Genomic DNA, 18,561 nt, shown 5'->3' on the forward strand with positions numbered 1-18,561 from the left:
GCTCCCCCGTCTCCCTCTGCCTGTCTGTGCTGATTACTGTGAGTACATCCGTTGCTTATTCAGGGACATGACTAGCTGATCTTCTCTCTCTCTCCTGAATTCTTTCTCTTTCTACTTGCTTGTTCCCATAAGACTATGCTCTATTATTACTCCCATAAAAAATCTTTTATTGACCCCATTTTCTCTTTAGCTGCTGCCCTGGTTTTGTTTCCGTTACAGCACACCTCCTTGAAGAAGGTATCTCTACTCTTTCTTTCCTGTTTCTCTTCCACTCTTCTTTCATTCCTTCCTATCTGATTTTCAACTCCCCACCCCATTGCCGTTATCAGGGTCTGTAATTATGCTATAGGATTCCATCAAGTAGTCAGTGCTCAGTCTTCTTCTTCACCTTCCAGAGTGTCTGATGTTCCTGTCTCTTTCTTAACACAGTCTCTGTGCTTGGCCCTCAGAACCCCAGACTCTCCTCCTGTTCTCCTTTTCCACTAGCTGCTCTTCCTCAGTTTCTTCTGCATGTTCCTTCTCTCTTCTTTTGTCTCTGCACCCTGGGGTGCCTCGTGGCCCAGGCCTTTTCTGTCTGTACTTTCTTCCTTGGTGATGGATCTTTTGGCTTTAAATGCAACTCTGTTGGTGACTTGGCTCCCTGAACCTTGGACTTTGTATACCCTCGTATGTACACTTCACTGTCTAGACTTGGATGTTTGACTTGTATGTATACTTAGATTTCTAATAAATGAATGTCCAAGCTGGAGTTTTTATCATTCTCTTCAAATGTATTCCATTAACAAACTCCCCATCTAGTGTATGGGAACTCCACTCTTGTAGTTGCCCACACTAAAATCTTACGAGCTGTGTGTGGCTTTCCAACTTCATACCCCGTGTCTCATCAGTCAGCAAATCCTTCAAGACGTATTCAGAATTGGAGGACCCCTCCCTCCTCCACTTCTGCCGCATGGCCCACCGCGGTCCCCCTATGGAGCTTCCTGTCCTCCTGCTTCTGCCACTGCCCCCTCCACACAGTCTCTGTTCACCAAACAGCCCACGTGCTCCTGTTAACATAAGTAAGATCATGTCCCTCTCTGATCTGAACATACCTAAGGGTCCCCTGTCACCCACAGTAAAGGGAGAGTCCTTAGAATGGCCTGCACAGCCCTGTGCGATCTGGTTTCTCATAGCTCTGATCTCTCCTCCTCCCACCTTCTCTTGCTTACTGCATGCTCCTTGGTGTCTCTTGGATATGTGGCCTTGTTCTTCTTTCAGGCCACATTCTTCTTTCAGGCCTGGCCCCCCGCTGCTTCCTCTCCTGGCTACAAGGGTCAATCCCTCATTTTCTTGAGATATTTCCTCAAATGTCACCTTCAGAATAAGGCTGTCCCAGCCATCAATCTGAAATTGGAACTGCCTCTCCCTCCAATGCTAATTATTGCCCTCCCTGCTTTATTTTTCTCTTTCGCACTTTATTTCACATTATGGATGTTGATTATTTCTTAATTTTGCATGTTTCTCCCACTAGGGTGTAATCTATATGAGAGTTTTAAAAAATCCTCTTTGTTCATTGCTGTATTCCTAGAACTTAGAACAGTGCTTAGCATACAGTGTATGCTTAATAAGTGTGGACTGAATGAATGAACGAATGAATGTAATGACTCCTTTATAACACTCACGACTGGCAGAGATTGACCTTTCAAGTATTACAATGTCCTTTATTTGAGAAATTAGGGAGAGAAGAGTTAGGAGGTACTTTTTAACAAAAGAGAGCCACGTTTGACAAAATAAAAATCTGTCCACCCAATATTGACTTCTCTCCAATCTCCCTCTCCCCCCTTTTGTAATTTACTGATCCATTTAGATGACTCAAGCAGTGTGACAGTGAGGAAAAGAAGAAATATAAGCCACTAGAAGGATGCATGCTCGAGGAATGTCACTTGTTTGTTTTGAGAGACTTGCCTGTATGAAAAAGACCTCTTACTTAATGCCACTATGCTCATAATTAATTGGTTATTTACTCCAAAGAGTTTAATATAATGGAGAATCACTAAAAAGTGGTCTATGCATACCTTTATAATTTATTTTAAAATAAGACATAATTTTATATTCTCTTGTCAGTCTTTTACTGGGGCAGAGGCAGGGTTCTGAGGCTGCTGACTGAGGTTCCATACGACCTTTCCTACTTAAACTGCGCTCATATTGCCTGACCTGCCTTTTACAGTTTTGGTTTCTTTAAGATGTGCAAAGCAGTGTAAGGCTAGAAACTCTTTAGTTTATCAGGATATCCCCCCAGATGTTGTGGTTTGAGTTAACGTCACGTATTCTGTGGTGACCGCCTTGTCCTCGTGGCCAACTCTACCATTTCTAGGAAACGAATATAAAATTTTATGTATATTCTTTAATTGAATGAAATCAGTGAAAGTGATAGCCTTGCTGGTCTTCAGTCTTGACGGAACATGCCCTTGAAGCATGTACTCGCTGCCATTTGGGAAGACTTGTGCACTGATGCGTAGTCACGTCATCATGGCTTTAGTTCCAGCTTTGCCACTGTCTTATTTCACCCGAGGCGGTTCTCAGTTTACAGTGGGGATGGTGGTGTGCAGTCCCTCGTCAGAGGATTAGTGTGGTGTTTACAGAGCGCTCTGGTTTCCCCTAAACAGGCACTTAAACAAACAAACACACTTATAATCTTTACTCTGTAGAGAACAATATTAATAATGGATTATATTGTTTCTTTGAGCTTATTGATGTTTTTAATAAAGAGGAAAGAATATGTAAAACTATGAATTTTCATAGATTCAGCCATCCCTTCATGTAGTGCAGTATTTTTCACAGTGTACAGAATATTGGAGCCTATTTATATCTTCTAAAACTATGTCTTAATTTTATGTGGTTAGAAATTGAACTCAAGATACATGACTTTCCAGTGTCAAAGTGTTCTGTAAAAACTAACATGTTCCCTTTTGTACTTCTTGTCTTCTTCTGACCTCTGCTGGTGAGGTGTAGACTTGCGTGATGCCCGTCAACTTCATCCTCATTCACACGTCCTAATTGTACGAGATGAAAGGCAAACTGTAAGAGATGGGAATAACCAAACTGTTTTTCCTACTCTCACACGCAGCACAGCGCAGAATACTTCCTGTCATCAAGGTGTGTGTGTGTGTGTGTGTGTGTGTGTGTGTGTGTGTGTGTGTGTGTAGGTGAGACACGAGAGAAGGGGAGGACTTGGTAGCCATGCTCTTAATTCATATCAAGGAATAGAAGGGTAGGAGCAGCATGTTTGGGAAAATAGTTTTGGATATGTTGAGTTTAAAGTATATGGTAAGGCTGGGTGCTGTGGTTCACACCTATAATCCTAGCACTCTGGGAGGCCAAGGCAGGAGGATTGCTTGAGGGCAGGAGTTCGAGACCAGCCTATGCAAGAGTGAGACCCCATCTCTACTAAAAATAGAAAAAATTAGCCGGGCATGGTGACACACGCCTGTAATCCCAGCTACTCGGGAGGCTTAGGCAGGAGGATCATTTGAGCCCAGGAGTTTGAGGTTGCTGTGAGCTAGGCTGATGCCACTGCATTCTGCTGAACTGTACCCGGGGCGACAGAGCAAGACTCTGTCTCAAAAAAAGTATCTATTGACCTTTTAGGTAGGGATTCTAATATGCTATTATATTCTAGTTTGTTTTGGTGGTGTTGAATCTATGGCAAGATGATGTTCCTTCGCCTATTTTTCTAGGGCACTTAAGTTCACATTTGTTACACGAGTATGTTTTCAGTTGCTTCTTCAGAATAGTTGTTAGAATAGTTAGCTTCAACATGTTTGGTGAGAAAATAAATTTTATCCATGAATTATAGATTCACGAGTGAGAGAGAAAGACTTTTTCATGTACATTCAAGTCTGTTATAGTTGAACTGACAGCATCATGGAGTTAAATCCTATAGCCTTGGGAGCTTTTCCCAAGGTATGTCTTTTTTTTTTTTTTTTTTTTTGCTATAGGATAAAGGAAAGCATACGTAATGATTCTTAAAATTTTTGTGTGTGTTTTATTTTTGCAGTGTGAGAATCTATAGCATTTAAAATAATCTATATATATGATAAGCATTAAATTAGAATACAGAAGTGTGTCCTTAATAAAATGGATGACTACTTCCTAAAGTGATTCTTTGATAATTCATAGTCATAAAAATGAAAGATAGCAAGAGACCTGCTAGATCTCAGCAGGGTTGTTCCTGGCAAAGTGTATGTTATTATACTCTTGGGTTGGCTTGAATTATTTGGTGTTTTCCTGTTGGTGGAAAAAGGGATTATGCTTTGAAGAAGTCAGGGGAGGAAGTGCAGAAAAAAAAATACCAAATGGCAATTTAGATCAATCTTAATTTTTCGCAGCTTGGCCTTCTCTAAAGTCACATTTAGCAGAAACATTAATTAGATTTCAGTGCCCCACAGAGTTTTAAAATTAAACGTATTTCTGGAACCATCTGCAACATTTTATCACTAATAATATAATGAAGAATATGCTTAGCCTTTTGAAAAATGAGAATTATAACAGTATCTTTTGTTCATGGGTGATTGTCTTTTGTTATGAAAAAACATCAAGATTTTCAAAAAGAGTCAAGAAGTAATTAAAGAGTTTTAAGAATATGCCTAAAAATAAAATTCTATAAAAATATTCTTATTGGTGAGACTCTTTTCCTAAATTCAGGATTTTCTTTGGGATTTTATGCTTCTTTTAGATCTAAAAATATTAGTGGTAAGCTTATATGCCATCTGCTAACAAAATGCCTGCCCGTTTGAGGCTGAATTGAAGACAGTCAGTAAGGAGCTGCTGTTTTCACCCATGAACTGTGGTTGCATGAACAAGGGCAGAGGTCGGGGTGGAAGCCAGAGGCAGAAGATGTGGTGGCTTAGAGCGCAGGTCCTGGAGCCAGGCTGCTGGCTCTGACCCCTCTTCTGCATTTTGGTGAATTGGCATGAATCCCTCCATCCCTCTGTTTCCTTATTTTAAAACGAGGGTGATCATACCTACTTCATGGGGTTGTAGTGAGCGTACATCCTTGAGCATAGTACGTATCCTCTCAGAACTATTGCCTTTCCTGCGTAGTTTTCTGTTTCCATGGCTTTTTATTCATGCACTTACTATGCTTGCAGGCCTGAGTACTTAGGGCAAAACAAAATGCCTCCTCTTGGAAACCAAAGAAACAAGGAGCAAGTGTTTTCTGTCTCACCTTCCCCATTCCCCAGCTTTGCCCCAAATCTCAAGTTAGTGAGACGCACAGGCCCCTGCTCGGGCAGCCTCCTGATGCTTCCCCGTGTAAGCCCTTGGGAGTGGCCGTCGGCCCCACGCGTGTCAGAGATGCATGCTTTCCCATGCTGCCTAGAATGTTCTTTCCCACAGTGCACTTGATAAAAACCCTAACAATCTCTCAGTTCTTCATTTTGGGCTCATTTTCTCTGACATGCCAAGGTGGGTGTGACTGCCCCTTCCTCTGTGACCTTGCTGTCACCCGTCCTGTCTCTGTGCCAGCACCTGCCACGGTGTTGTGTGTCCACATCAGTTGCCCTCAGCACCAGTAAACTTTCCTTACAGCAGCAACTGTTTCTTGTTATTTTTGTATAATTTTCCTCTAGCATAGTGCTAACTATATGTTAATCTCTCCATACATAAATACCCACTTTAAAAAACTCTGTCACTAAAAACATTAATATGCTAGAATTCAGTAAAATACAAAAGAATTGAATTTTGAAGTTGTATTTTTGTTGCTTTGTAAAAAGATATTTAAAAATCTTCTTTTATTTTAATTTGTAGAATACACAAGATCTTCAGTGATTAGTTTTAAAATGTTAGAAAATTTAAATAATCCCTTTCTGTATCTTTTTACCTGAATGGAGCATTTCCTATTAATCTAAATTTTAGCTATGGAATACTGTTGATACAACTCCAATATTATCCAACTTTTAAAAAGTTAGGATATTTGCTATCTAACATAGCATAACTTTTTAAAGTAGTTCTTTTTAGCAGCATTTTTTGATTTTTTTTTTCTTTTTTGGTAATTTGTAAGTAAAGAAGCCTTGAACAGACAGTAATGGTGAATTTCAATTTTATTTTAGCAAAAGCACCTGGAAATTGAAAGAACTACCAAATGGCTGAAAATGCTAAAAGGATGGGAAAAATACAAGAACACTGAAAAGGTAATTTAAAATAAAGTTATTTCCATATGAAACTATATAAATTTAATGTGGATTTTCCCAGTAGAAGTTCTTTAATTATAAGAGTGTCGTAGTCATATTTGTTTTTGAAAATGTAGTTTAATTTAATTTAGCAATATGCTTCAAACTAGGAGTCCTTATGTTGTAAGTTACATGACACGCAGTTCATATTGGTTTCAACAATTAAGAGGCTTTGTTGGATGATCCAGAGGTAGGATGGTTTTCAGGAGTGAGTGAACTCAGCTGCTTCCTTAGGTTGCCTGTAACTTACATTTCCCATCTCTTCTCTGCCTTCTGCAGTGTCAGCTTTATCTTAAGGTTGGCTTCCCTTTGAGATCAAAAATCTCTGCAGCAACTGGAGCAGTTCCAGGCTTTATATCTACATGTCACATTGCTCAGAGAGACAGGGCTGGCTTCTGAAAGCTTTCCCTGAAGCAGGCCCAATCTCCTTTTCCAAAAGCTTCTAGAAACCTCCCCTTAAATCTTTTTGTCTTGTATTGAGTTTGTGCTGAGTTTTAAAGAAAAATACACACATCTATTAATATGACCACCAGTCTCATCAGAAAGATCTTTAAATAGTGGGAAGGTATTAAGTTCTTGGTAGGAGAAGTTTTCCAAACTTCTACTTTTTACTTGAAAGGTCAAATGTTGGGACAACAAATACTGTCCCAGTTATTCTCCATCCAGTGACCGGCTCACTTCACTTATTTTTGAGAAAATGTCTGCCAAAGACCCCAAATCTGAGCTATTGGTTAGTCAGCTGTTCTTTCAAGTAATAATGGTGTTCTGTGAAAAAGATTGTGATTCAAACAATTTTATCATAAGTGCTTTTTCTTGAGGCAACATTTGTACTTACGTTAAGTAGCCAACGTGCTCTATATGTACTTCCCATTTTGTCGCTTAGTTTATTAATAATGTACTCAAAGTTTGAGATTAAATAAAATCAACACTTTTTACTGCTTCATTGAGGACATTCCTAAGTGACACTGACGTTCTTTTTAAACGGTGAGGGAAGAATCAGTGATGCCAGCACAGCATTACTGCTGCCTGGATTTGTGCCACTAGCCAGAAGGTTTACCACTATCACTTTTCAATCAGCGCAAGACAACACAGTAAAAAAGGAAAACATTTTAGTCTTACTATGAAAATAGCTTTGCCATGCTTTTAGAACCGCTGACATCTAAGCCTCAGTCTCCTCATCTGTAAAATGGAGAAAATAGTGCCCATTTCAAAGGGATGAAGATTTCATGATTTAATGCATGTAAAGCACTTAGCATTGTCCCTTACATATAGTAAACATTCAGTAAATGTTAACTACCACTATTAATTTCTTGAAGGAAGGTTGAACAACAAAAAAATTTTAAAGGGAGAAAAAAAAAAGAAATCTTCCATTGTCCAATCAGCAAAACACAACTGAGTTAACTGTTAGAGTTTTTGTTTATTTCCTCATACTTTTTTTCTTATTGTGGTCCTTTTTTCCACTTTTTCTGTAGACATAAATTATTAGGTATCAGCATTTACCAAGAAGAATTCCTGGGAGCATCAGTTCCTTGGGTTCTGATATACATAGAAACAGTATTGCCTAATGGTTAAGAGGCAGGTTCTGGAGCTAGACCATCTGGATTCAAGCCCCAGCTCTGCCACTTACTAGCTATGTGATCTTGGGAAAGGTAGTTAACCTTTTTCTGCCGTGGTTTGTTCATCTGTAAAATGGGGAAAATAACAGTGCCTATTCCACAATAGTCATTGGGAGGATTCAATAACTTAATTTGGGTAAAGCATAGAATTGTGTCTGACACTCAGTATGCATTCAGTACATGTTGCTTATTAGATGAGAAAAGGGCTCTTGGTAGAAGAAAGTTGGGAAAATCAGAGCTAAACAAAGTTAAGCATTGTTTCTTTACCATAGATCTCTTCAGTCTTTAATGTTAGAACATGTGGTGTGAGTTAAGAGAGATCTTAAATTATGTGAAATTTATCTAACCATGGAAATCTTTTTGTCATAGACATCTTACAGAGCTAATGTCATTTTTCTTTTTGAGCATACTAAATATCCTTAGTCAGACTCTTATTATTTTATTTTCATCCTGTATGAGTTCATTTTGGGTTGTTGATTTTATTAACTGTCTGTTTTACCATTAGATTTAGAACTCAAGATATTTTTAAGAGGAGTCAGTTCAAAGTAGAATATTAGTTACAACATCTGTGCTCTTGTTTAATATTATGCTGTCTCTCAGATTGGCCTAAAGTTGACAACTACTTTACCTTATGTCTTTGTGGGAAGATTGCTCAAGTGGTAATTACAGGATAAATTTCAATGCATGGCACCTACACTTTAATCTCGCATTCAGTCTAATAAAATATTTGTAGAATTATATGGCTTTATGTTCTTCTCTAGTATACATATATCTATTAAAGTAGGTAAGCCTCTGTAAAAATGAGCAATTCTACCAGGCTATTATTCTGACAGCAACTCTGGTTAATGCAGTTCCCATTAAGAGAGATTTTAACAGTACTATTTCTTTGAAGTATAATTTTGAAGCACTTTCCCATAACTGTAATGCTTGAATCATTTGATGATATATATGGTCCAATTTGGTGTGAAACAGAATGAACCTTCTAAAAGAATCACTACTTTTCATACCTAGTTTTAAATTGCATTGAAGTAAAAAACTAGCATGGATTTTTCTTCTCTTCCAAGGGGAAGTCTGTTTTCTCTCCACAAATTCCTTACTAGCATTAGTAGTAATACAGAGAAATTCTAAAAATATCTTGAAATAAAAATATATCTCTGGTAGAAAGTATTTGGAGTTTTAAGAACCCAAGCTTTGATGAAAAAAGTTTCCATTAATGTTGTTTCTGTTGCCCACGTGGTCTTGTAGTGACTGCCAGAGTGACTGTTCTCTCTGTTAAGTGAGGACCATAGTGATTTAACTGGTCATGATATAATTGTGTCTTAGCTATAGCACAGCAAAGTACCTGCTACAGATACACATATTTTTTTGTTGGTCAAATAACTGACTGGACCTTTGAGGCCATATTAGCCAACATTTTATTTTACTGACTGGACGGTGGAGGCGTATCATTTAGAAATAAATTTCTCAAAGTCACATAGCTTGTTAGCAAAAAGCAAGATATTCTATGGCTGGACTCTAGAGCCCTTTTAATTATACCATCTTCCATGCTGGCTTTGCCTTTTGGTGTTTATCAAGGAAATAGAGTGTAGTTATGAAAGGCAATAGGGCCTTGTGGATGGTTTAAAACTTTTTTAGGTGCAGATTTGGGAGACTTGGTGCTATTTGAAGGCAGAGACAAAGGAGCCAGTGGAGCAGGCGCGATGGAGGAAAATGGAGAGGCAGTGAAGGCCTGAAGCAGCTCAGAGAGGGACTTTGGTTTCCTGCTGCACACTTGCAGTTGGGGAAGGCCCACAAACTGAGCCAGACTTGCTGGGCTGAAGAGTTTACTCACTGGCCGCTGTAATGACATGGATTGGCACACTTGTCACTGTTTTGAGGTTACTAAAGTTAGAATAAAGTGCTGAGAACGTTAGTCATTTCATGGAAAGTTTTTTTAGTTAATAGATGATTAAATATATCTGTAGGACTGAAATAGACTCCTTGATTTTATTGGCAATTGAACAGAGATACTGGCGAAAAAAGGTAGATTTTAGGTAACCTTTTTTTTTTAAATATTTATCAAATCCCAGAAATAAATTTGTAAAAGAATCTTAAAGGTGGTACTTTTCAAACTGGAATATTAAAATGTTAAAATTCAGTGTATAGAATGTTTATATCATGGTTGTTAAGACTGTGGATTCTGAAGTCAGGCTCTAAGTTTGAATTCTTAACAATTCCCTTTGAGCTAATTACTTAACCTTTCTACATGTTAACTTTTTCATTGTGAAGTGAGTTTGATAATAATAGTACCTACCTCTTTAGGGATATAGAAATATTACAAGGAATAAATTGATTTGGAAATACATAGCATAATGTCAGCTCAGAGTAAATAATCGGAAAATGTTAGTGTAACTGTTGTTCTTAATCCTGTTATTGCTATGTGATTCATCATCATCCTCATCCCTGTTCCCACCCTCATTTCTCCTGCCTGGTGCATTCCTATTCAGTGTTGAGTTTCTTGTTGTTTTCTCTAAAGGAAATCTTCTCTAACTCTCACACACAATCGGTTCCTCCTTTCTTCCTTACCTCTAAGATAGGCTTGGGGTGAGAGCCACAGCAGATTCTCTGCCTTTACCCCAACACCTTCATCCTTAACCCTTTTTTGGGTTAAAATTGTATGTACCCTTTTAGAGAAGGGCCGACCATCCCCTCTTATCACCTGCTGCAAACCTTGACAGGGGCCCACAGCCTCCTTTTCCCACCCTGGCCCACGGCGGGGTCTGTTTCTACCACGACTTCTCCCATCAGGATGCAATGCTCAGCTGTGACAGCGATTAGTGCATGTGCCTATATTTTATTTATTTATTTATTTTTTCCAAGACAGTGTCTCTGTCTGTTGCCCGGGCTAGAGTTGCCGTGGTGTCAGCCTAGTTCACAGCAACCTCAAACTCCTGGGCTTAAACGATCCTTCTGCCTCAGCCTCCCGAGTGGCTGGGACTACAGGCTTGCGCCACCATGCCCGGCTAATTTTTTCTGTATATATTTTTAGTTGTCCATATAATTTCTTTCTATTTTTAGTAGAGATGAGGTCTCGCTCTTGCTCAGGCTGGTCTCGAACTCCTGAGCTCAAACGATCGACCTGCCTTGGCCTCCCAGAGTGCTAGGATTACAGGCATAAGCATATATTATTATAAAGGATTATCTGTTTAAGTTATAATTATCTGCTTTTGTATTTCTTTTCTCCACTGTACTGTAGCGCTGAGATATTTTTCATGTTTGCAGCCATAGTACCCAGTAAGTATTGTCCACGAAGCAGGTGTTTATTATATGGTTTCATTTTAGAGTGAATGAATGATGTTCCTTTATTAGTATAAGTTGGGGACAGTGAGCTATCGCTTCCTACTGATAAATGCTGCTGCTTTAATAAAGCTGTAATTTCTAGGAGGCAGTATGATTTGGCAGAAAGTCTCTGAGTTAGGAATAAGAAGATGGAACTCTGTGATCTAGGCAAGCCGCTCCTCTGTACCGTTTCCTTCCATTTAAAGTGGAAAACACCTGCTGGACCTACATTACAGGGTTGTTGTAAAAAATATGCGTTGACAGTTGAAAGATTATCAACAAATGTAAACTGGACCACTGTGCTGAAGAACAAGCGGATGTCAGCATAATGTTGTGATTTGATGGAATTCCTACTTTGTTTTACAAATTTTCCAAAACTTCCATAACAGTTTGAAAATTTGTAAAGAAAGATGTGTAACGTTAATAAGTTAGCCTGTTACGTAATAGTACAAGTATCTGAAAACCAATCAGCAAAATTTAAAATTCTTATTTTAGGGTCTTATAATTGAATTTCTTTTTTTTTTAACATGTGATTTTGTGTACATGTTTTGTTTTATTACCTCCTACAGTTTGGATTCCAGAGACATCTTTTTTATATTCCTTTTAAGTTTTTGGTACAATTATATTGTAATTATTTTAATGTTTTCTGCTGTTGGATTTTCTTAATATTTTCCTATTTTCTATTCCATGTATTTTATTAAGTCCATTTGGGCAAACTGTGTGCCCTGGTCATGGAAAGACGGTCTATGTTTTTTATGAACTGTAAAATCAGTCATCTTTTACTAATTGGTAACATTTTGTGTTTCCTTTGGGCAAGTTATTTAACCTCTTTGTGATTCACTTTCCTCACCTATAAAATTGAGTTGTTGCTATAATTAAATGAGATAAATATTTGTAAATAGCTTAAAATAGTTTCCTGTACATAGTAAATGCCTAGTAAAAGTTGGGGTTTATTGTTACTGTGGGTGATGAAAACGACAATGTATCAATGTTTCTTTCTCAACCTTTTCTGTATGTCCCTAATTTTCAATTTTAACTTGCTCTGGAGTAGCACGGGGACCATTAATTTTTTATTTCTACCTGAAAAATTTCTGCTTTTTCTTCTTAATTTAATCATGGCAATTTGATTTTTTTAAGAATCTAGATTTAACTTTAGGATAAGTAATGAACAGTAATTTATGTACAATTATTGAGTACAGAATTGAAATATCTTAAGTCTTTTCAAATAAATACAGTTTCAAAAATGAGTCAGAGGTCTTATTTTACTTATTGAAAAATATCATATTTTACTCATTCAGGTCCCTTGAAGTCAATTTATTTACCTGCCATTATATTCTGCTTTACTATTAAAATGTCACTTTTCACATTTGTAATAATTGCCACACTTCCTGGTGTTCATAGCAGATACTTACAGTACAGCATCTTCTCTAGAAATTTAGGAGATCATTTGAAGTTACTTTTGTGGATGATATTCCTTTAAAAAGTACAGTCTGCTGTAATTTTGAAGTGAATGTAGATTACAAACTTCCTTCTGGAAAATAAATCTTAAATTTGCAATTAATTTAAGTTTGCAACTAATGGCTATAAATGTTGAGCACATGGGAAATGTTGCAAGTCTCGCTTACAGTGAGCACATAGCCTCTCTGTGTATATTCCTCCAGGTAGAGGAATTATTGCATGGGGTTGGAACTTCTATGATTCTAGTCACTACTACTGAAATCTCAAATTTGAGGCATAGTGTGTTTACACCAAAAGAATAAAACAAATTCTGTACATCATTATCTAATGGAATCAGCTGTACAGTATTCAGTGTTTCACAATAAAAGTTGCTCGACATTGCCACTCACTTTCAACTGCATGATCAAAGTTTCTTAAAGCTACTTCATGACTTAGTTACTAAAGCTTTAGTTTTAAAAAATCTAAGTAGCATAATAATAAAAGTTGAAGCCCTGTTTATTAGTTATCATAGCTGTTCAACATTTCAATTACTAAAATATGCATCTTATTTTCTTAGTCATAGCATTCAGATATATTATTGTGGTCATAAATGCATCATTTACCTATTCTTACTCCTTAAGGGCTTCTGCCATAATTTGTTTAATCATTTCCCTTCATGGACATCTATTTTTAAGTTTCAAAGTGTTATTCTGCACAACATTGGAATAACCATACTAGATTTATTTATATGTGATTTTTGAATAATTAGACTTGAGGAAAAAATAAAATTACAAAAAGATGGAGAAGTATATTGAATCTTAAGATTCTTAGGGCAATAGCAGTATACTTTCAAAGATCCAAGGAGTTGATGATACTGATGATTTGTGCCTAATTTCATTCAGAAGTGATTCCTTGATGGAGATTTTCACTCTTTTTGTCTTATCAGATAGGATCAATGTCATTTAAGAAAAGGACAAAGGTTTTCCTGAAGAAATATCAAGAATTGAAATGAGGAGAGGGAAGAAGGAGAAAGACAGAAAATAAGAGAAAGAGGGAGAGAGGAAAAGAGGGAGGTGGGAGTGGGGCTCAAGCTGAAGATTGCTTATGGAATTAACTGAGGTATGAGATAGGAAGGAGTTGATAAGTTCTAGAAAGCCCCAGAGAGAGGGTGGTAGGGAAGCGTTAGGAGTTAGATTACACACTCTCTACACTCCATGAGGACACTTTTGGCACAAGGCAACCTTTTTGCTATTTGGAGCATGTTTTAGGTATATGGGGGAAAAAGAAGAAAGTGTGTAGTAAGTTAATTATACCAACAGGGAATGTGTAAATCAGATGTTGACAACTTAAAAAGAGCAGTGATGATGCTTTTGTGCCACTTAAGGGACACTTGCGTAATGGCATAAACATGCTAACACACTGGGCGTTCTGAATGATTTCTTGTTTATTCCGTCCTTCTGTGTCTCCCTGTTAGGATCTGAAAAATAGAGATGGCGGGATCTCAGTGTGCCTGTTGAAATGTATAACTTAATTGTCATGGATACTTTGAAAATACAAGACTAACAAATATTAATGACATCAGTTGGAGGGTCTAGTCTAAGCTTTTGTCAGTTTGTAACCTTCAGTTTCTTTTTCTTTTAATAAGTTTCATAGAAGAATTTACAAAGGAATCCCACTGCAGCTCAGAGGTGAAGTCTGGGCGCTCCTTCTTGAGATCCCTAAAATGAAAGAAGAAACAAGAGACCTTTACAGTGTGAGTAGCTAAAGCTAACCTGTTATTTTGGAATTGAAAAGTAAAATACATTTCTTTTAGCTTTCAAGGTATATGTAAGATATTCACATCATCACTTAAAATTATATTAAAATTACCTTACATTGGGTTTTGGAGGCCTATTGTTTTGTAGATTGCAATCTACTTCTTAAATTTCAAACAGATACTTCAGGAAAAATGTCATTGTATCAATCAATCAATCAATCAGTAAGTATCAAGTGCTTTTCAAATACTTAAATGATCGATTAAAGTACTTAAAATGATCAATTAATGTTGGGACATATTCATAGGGAAAATTGACTGACACCTGATTATAAGTGCTTGTTTGCAATGTAGTACTAATAAAGAGATTTGTGATGTCACTTTGATAGTTTATGGGAAAATAGCAGAATTCAATTTATCCTACACCTACCTGTATATGATTCTTTTCTTCTAGGGTGAAAAAAGAATTTGCCCCCAAGGTTATTAGGCTATCTCTAGGTTTTATTAGTTTTTAGTTAAAAGTTAAACTTTTGACTGAATGATAAGTAATATTTTCCTTAAATTAGGCAATGCAGTAAATGTACCTCCTTGTCACCTCAGCTATACCCTTTCTAAACCTAAATTTTGTATTAACCTTTGAAAGGAATAAGAAATTTACATTTAAGAATCTTAGACCTACAGATTTTGAAATATGTTCCTTACAAAAGTTGTATGAATAGAATAAATTAAAATCAAAGAAATGGGAAAAAAGTTATTTATAGCTTAAACCCAAAGCCACTTAGAAAGGCATTTGATGTTCTTTTGATTATAAACACACACACACACACACACACACACAAACACACAAACACATATATTTTTTTTTCATGTAAAATTTCATCAAGATGAAAGTTAATGCATACTGGTTAGTTTAAAGAGTTACTAATTGGTATGAATAAAAGATTTTTAAATTTAGCTGTTTGGACCGTATACAATCTATGGGTTTACACCTCAGGATTTGAGCGTTTCAAATTATTTTAAACTGTTGATTCGATATTTGCATTTATTATCATAGTTTTAGAGCCAGTGTTCAAAATGATGTCTGAGAGAACATATAAAATATAACCCCAGCACCTAGTGTAGTGTGCCTGGCATATGGTACGTGCTTGGTAGATATTTAATTAATGAAAGTAAAAAGCACTTTTATTTACATGCTCTATTCATTTCCTAGGGCTGGTATAACCAAGTACCACAGACTGGGTGGCTTAAAACTATCTGTTAATATCTCACAGTTCTGGAGGAGAGGAGTCTGAAATTAAAGTGTCGGCAGGACCATACTCTCTCCCAAGGCTCTGGGGGTGGAGTCCGTCCTTGCCTCTTCCCAGCTTCTGGGGGTTGCTGGCGGTCCTTAGTGTTCCTGGGCTTGCAGCTGTATCGCTCCATCCACCTCCTTCGTCACGTGGCCTTTATCCCTGTGTGTCTCTGTCTTTCAGGACACCAGTTGTTGGATTTAGGGCCCACTCTCATTCAGTGTGACCTCATCCTAACTTGTATTTGCAAAGACTCTATTTCCAAATAAGGTCACATTCACATGTTCCTGGTGGACATGAATTTTGGGGAGACACTATTCAACACAGCATAACTGTTAATGGTAGAACTATAGTTTTCAGTTACATTTTAGGCTTTTTCTATGTAGAATAAAATTATCCAATGATCAGTTAATATGAGAGCACCATTTAGTAAAACCTGATAGCAACCACAACAAAGAAAATGACTTGCCACCCAATGCTTTCAAGTTTAAAATTCTCCACGCTATCATAAACATTATTTTTATTATTTGAATTTTCCTCGGCATCATTATTTAACCAGGTGTTCCCTTCCTGACCATCCTTTCCTGCTCTCTCTCTCTCTACCAAAGTGTATACATTGCTCTCCACACATGCTCCATGAACTGGAACTTCAGTAGGAATAAAACTGCCTTCTCTTAATCAACCAGGATTTTTCTCAGGTGAAGTCATTTGGAGCCTGGCATGTCACAAGCACTCAGTGACCTGTTTTGGAATAAAGCTCTATGCGAGGTGCTGACGAGCGTACAAAGATGAGTAGGTGCAGTGCAAGAATCTTTTCTTCTGTGTTGAGGGAGACACGATTGCATAGAAAGATTTAATAATGGTATGTGATAAATACCTCAAAAATGGGAAAACAAAACACTTGGCTGAGTTGAAAAGAGGGAAGAAAGGAAATGACCTTTATGACTCAGGATGACTTTATGGAATAGGAGGTGTTTGAGGGGGGCTTTGTTTCCCAAAGGGAAGAAAAAGAGGGATGAATTTCCAAGGCACATTGCAAAGACCTTCCCTGATTCCCTCCCTCCAATTGGGGTATGATTAGTGTTAATGTGAAGCTTCATGTTCCTGTGTTTTAGAAATATGGTACCTACTTTACCTTGAGGAGAGCTGATGTTGTTTGAATACTTTTATGTGTGAGTATAATAAATGCTGTACGTGAATTACCTCATGTAATTCCTGCAGTAGTGCCAAGGTGCAGGTTTTGTTATCCATATCATTATTATTTTCATCTTACAGATGAGAAAACTGAGCTTAGTGAGGTTAAGTAACTTTTTACCTCAGAGTTAGTAAGTAGCGGAGGCAGGATTTAAAATCCAAGCTGTCCTGGCTCCTGAGTCCATGCTGTTATCTTCTACATTTTCCTCTTCTTTTAATTTTATCTCATTTTTATTGTCTCTCTGGTGTCTAGCAGTGTGCCTTAACAACGGTAGAGGGTTAGTCCATAGCAGAAAATAACCTCATCGCCAGCCTTAGCATGGCTCAGTAATCTCGCAGGCCAGACCCACGGTGGCAGTGCCAGTTTCCCACCTAAATGCTTCCCCTGTACTTCCGCCCTCAGGTCTGTGGGTTCATTAGAGACCATTTCTTTTAAATAAAATGTTCGTTCTTATATTATTGTGACACTCACGGATCTCAGCCTATCCACTCTCAAGAGATAACTGTAGAAGCTATTTACCTTCTGTCATTCAGGAGGTAAGAAATGTGTTTGCTTTCCTGTATTCTGTGCATTAGCTTGTAAACATTTTAGGACATAAATAATATTTCTAACCTGTTATTTTTTACCTACTTAACTGGGCTTTGCTTCTGTCTTGAGGCCTTTTTTATGATGGATTTTCTTGTCCTCTAGAGAAGCTGATGTTATAGATGTGTTTGGGTCTTTTCCTCCCTTCCAATTAAATTTTATTTTAAGGCATTTTTTTTATCATGTCTTGTCAAACATTTTCTTCCTGTGTTTTGACATGTCATCTTTTACCAGGAGGCCTGTAGCACAATAACTGAAACCTCTTTACTTGCTTGTTACCTTTTTTAAAAGAAGATATTAAGAGAAGAAATATGTACATATTTTTATTTTTAAAGCTAAATTTTTGTAATGTCTTCTGAAACAACTTTTATCAGAAATAACATACAATAATATTTTAGTGTTCATATGATTCTGATACAATACTATAAATATCTTCCTCTGTCTTCAGAACTCTGAAACAAACTGTGGTTGCTTTTCATGTTATCAAAAGCTACAGAAGCTGCCCTTCTCTGAGCTCCCACCTCAAAATGTGAAAATATACATACTCACAAAACGCTTAACATATACATATGCATTCCAAACATGCCCAGATAGCCATCTTTCTACTTTTAGCTAAAGTCAGGAACAGTTATGTTTTTATATATATATTTATTAGAATTGATTTAAGCAGAAGTCTGTATTACCAGTACATGGTAAATGGGTCAATATAACATATGTATATAGATTCTTATTTATACTAAAACATGGTTAAATAGAAATTCATACAAACTTTAATCTCCCATCTGGCTAAATATAGGAGATGAAGCATACCCATTTAGCTTCCTTTCCCCTGAAATGCCCCTAAATTGACAGAGTTTTTAAAAAGGCCAACCCACAGAAATGAGAAAATGGGAGAAGAGATAACAGCTGCCAATTTTTGGAAACCAGACCATAGACAGACATTGAGTAAAGTTAGCAATCCTGGGCTGGCCATGGGAAATGGGACAAGCAACCTGACTCACATCTCCGCATCACCAGAAGGCTTGGGGAGTGCTGACTGCAGGTACCTCTGGAAGGGGAGGTGAAGATAAAAACAGAGTGGCTGAAAGTCTGTTTCAGAAGCAGTTAGAGCCCCTGAGCCCCCTCCCAGCGCTGGCCTAGGACTGGAGGTTTGTTATTT

At 37.4% G+C, this 18,561-nt stretch overlaps 1 protein-coding gene across 2 annotated transcripts in view; it reads left to right on the forward strand.

Annotated features, from left to right (window-relative positions):
- Positions 1 to 18,561, forward strand: part of USP6NL (USP6 N-terminal like) — a 113,430-nt gene that overhangs the window by 68,151 nt on the left and 26,718 nt on the right. For both annotated transcript variants that reach the window (XM_045535962.1, XM_045535968.1), the window contains exons 5-6: positions 6,090 to 6,170; positions 14,226 to 14,333. In XM_045535962.1, coding sequence (XP_045391918.1) covers positions 6,090 to 6,170; positions 14,226 to 14,333 — 189 coding nt within the window. The remainder of the gene's footprint in view (positions 1 to 6,089; positions 6,171 to 14,225; positions 14,334 to 18,561) is intronic.

Source organism: Lemur catta, chromosome 1 (assembly GCF_020740605.2).
Source record: "Lemur catta isolate mLemCat1 chromosome 1, mLemCat1.pri, whole genome shotgun sequence".
Taxonomy (NCBI): Eukaryota; Metazoa; Chordata; class Mammalia; order Primates; family Lemuridae; genus Lemur; species Lemur catta.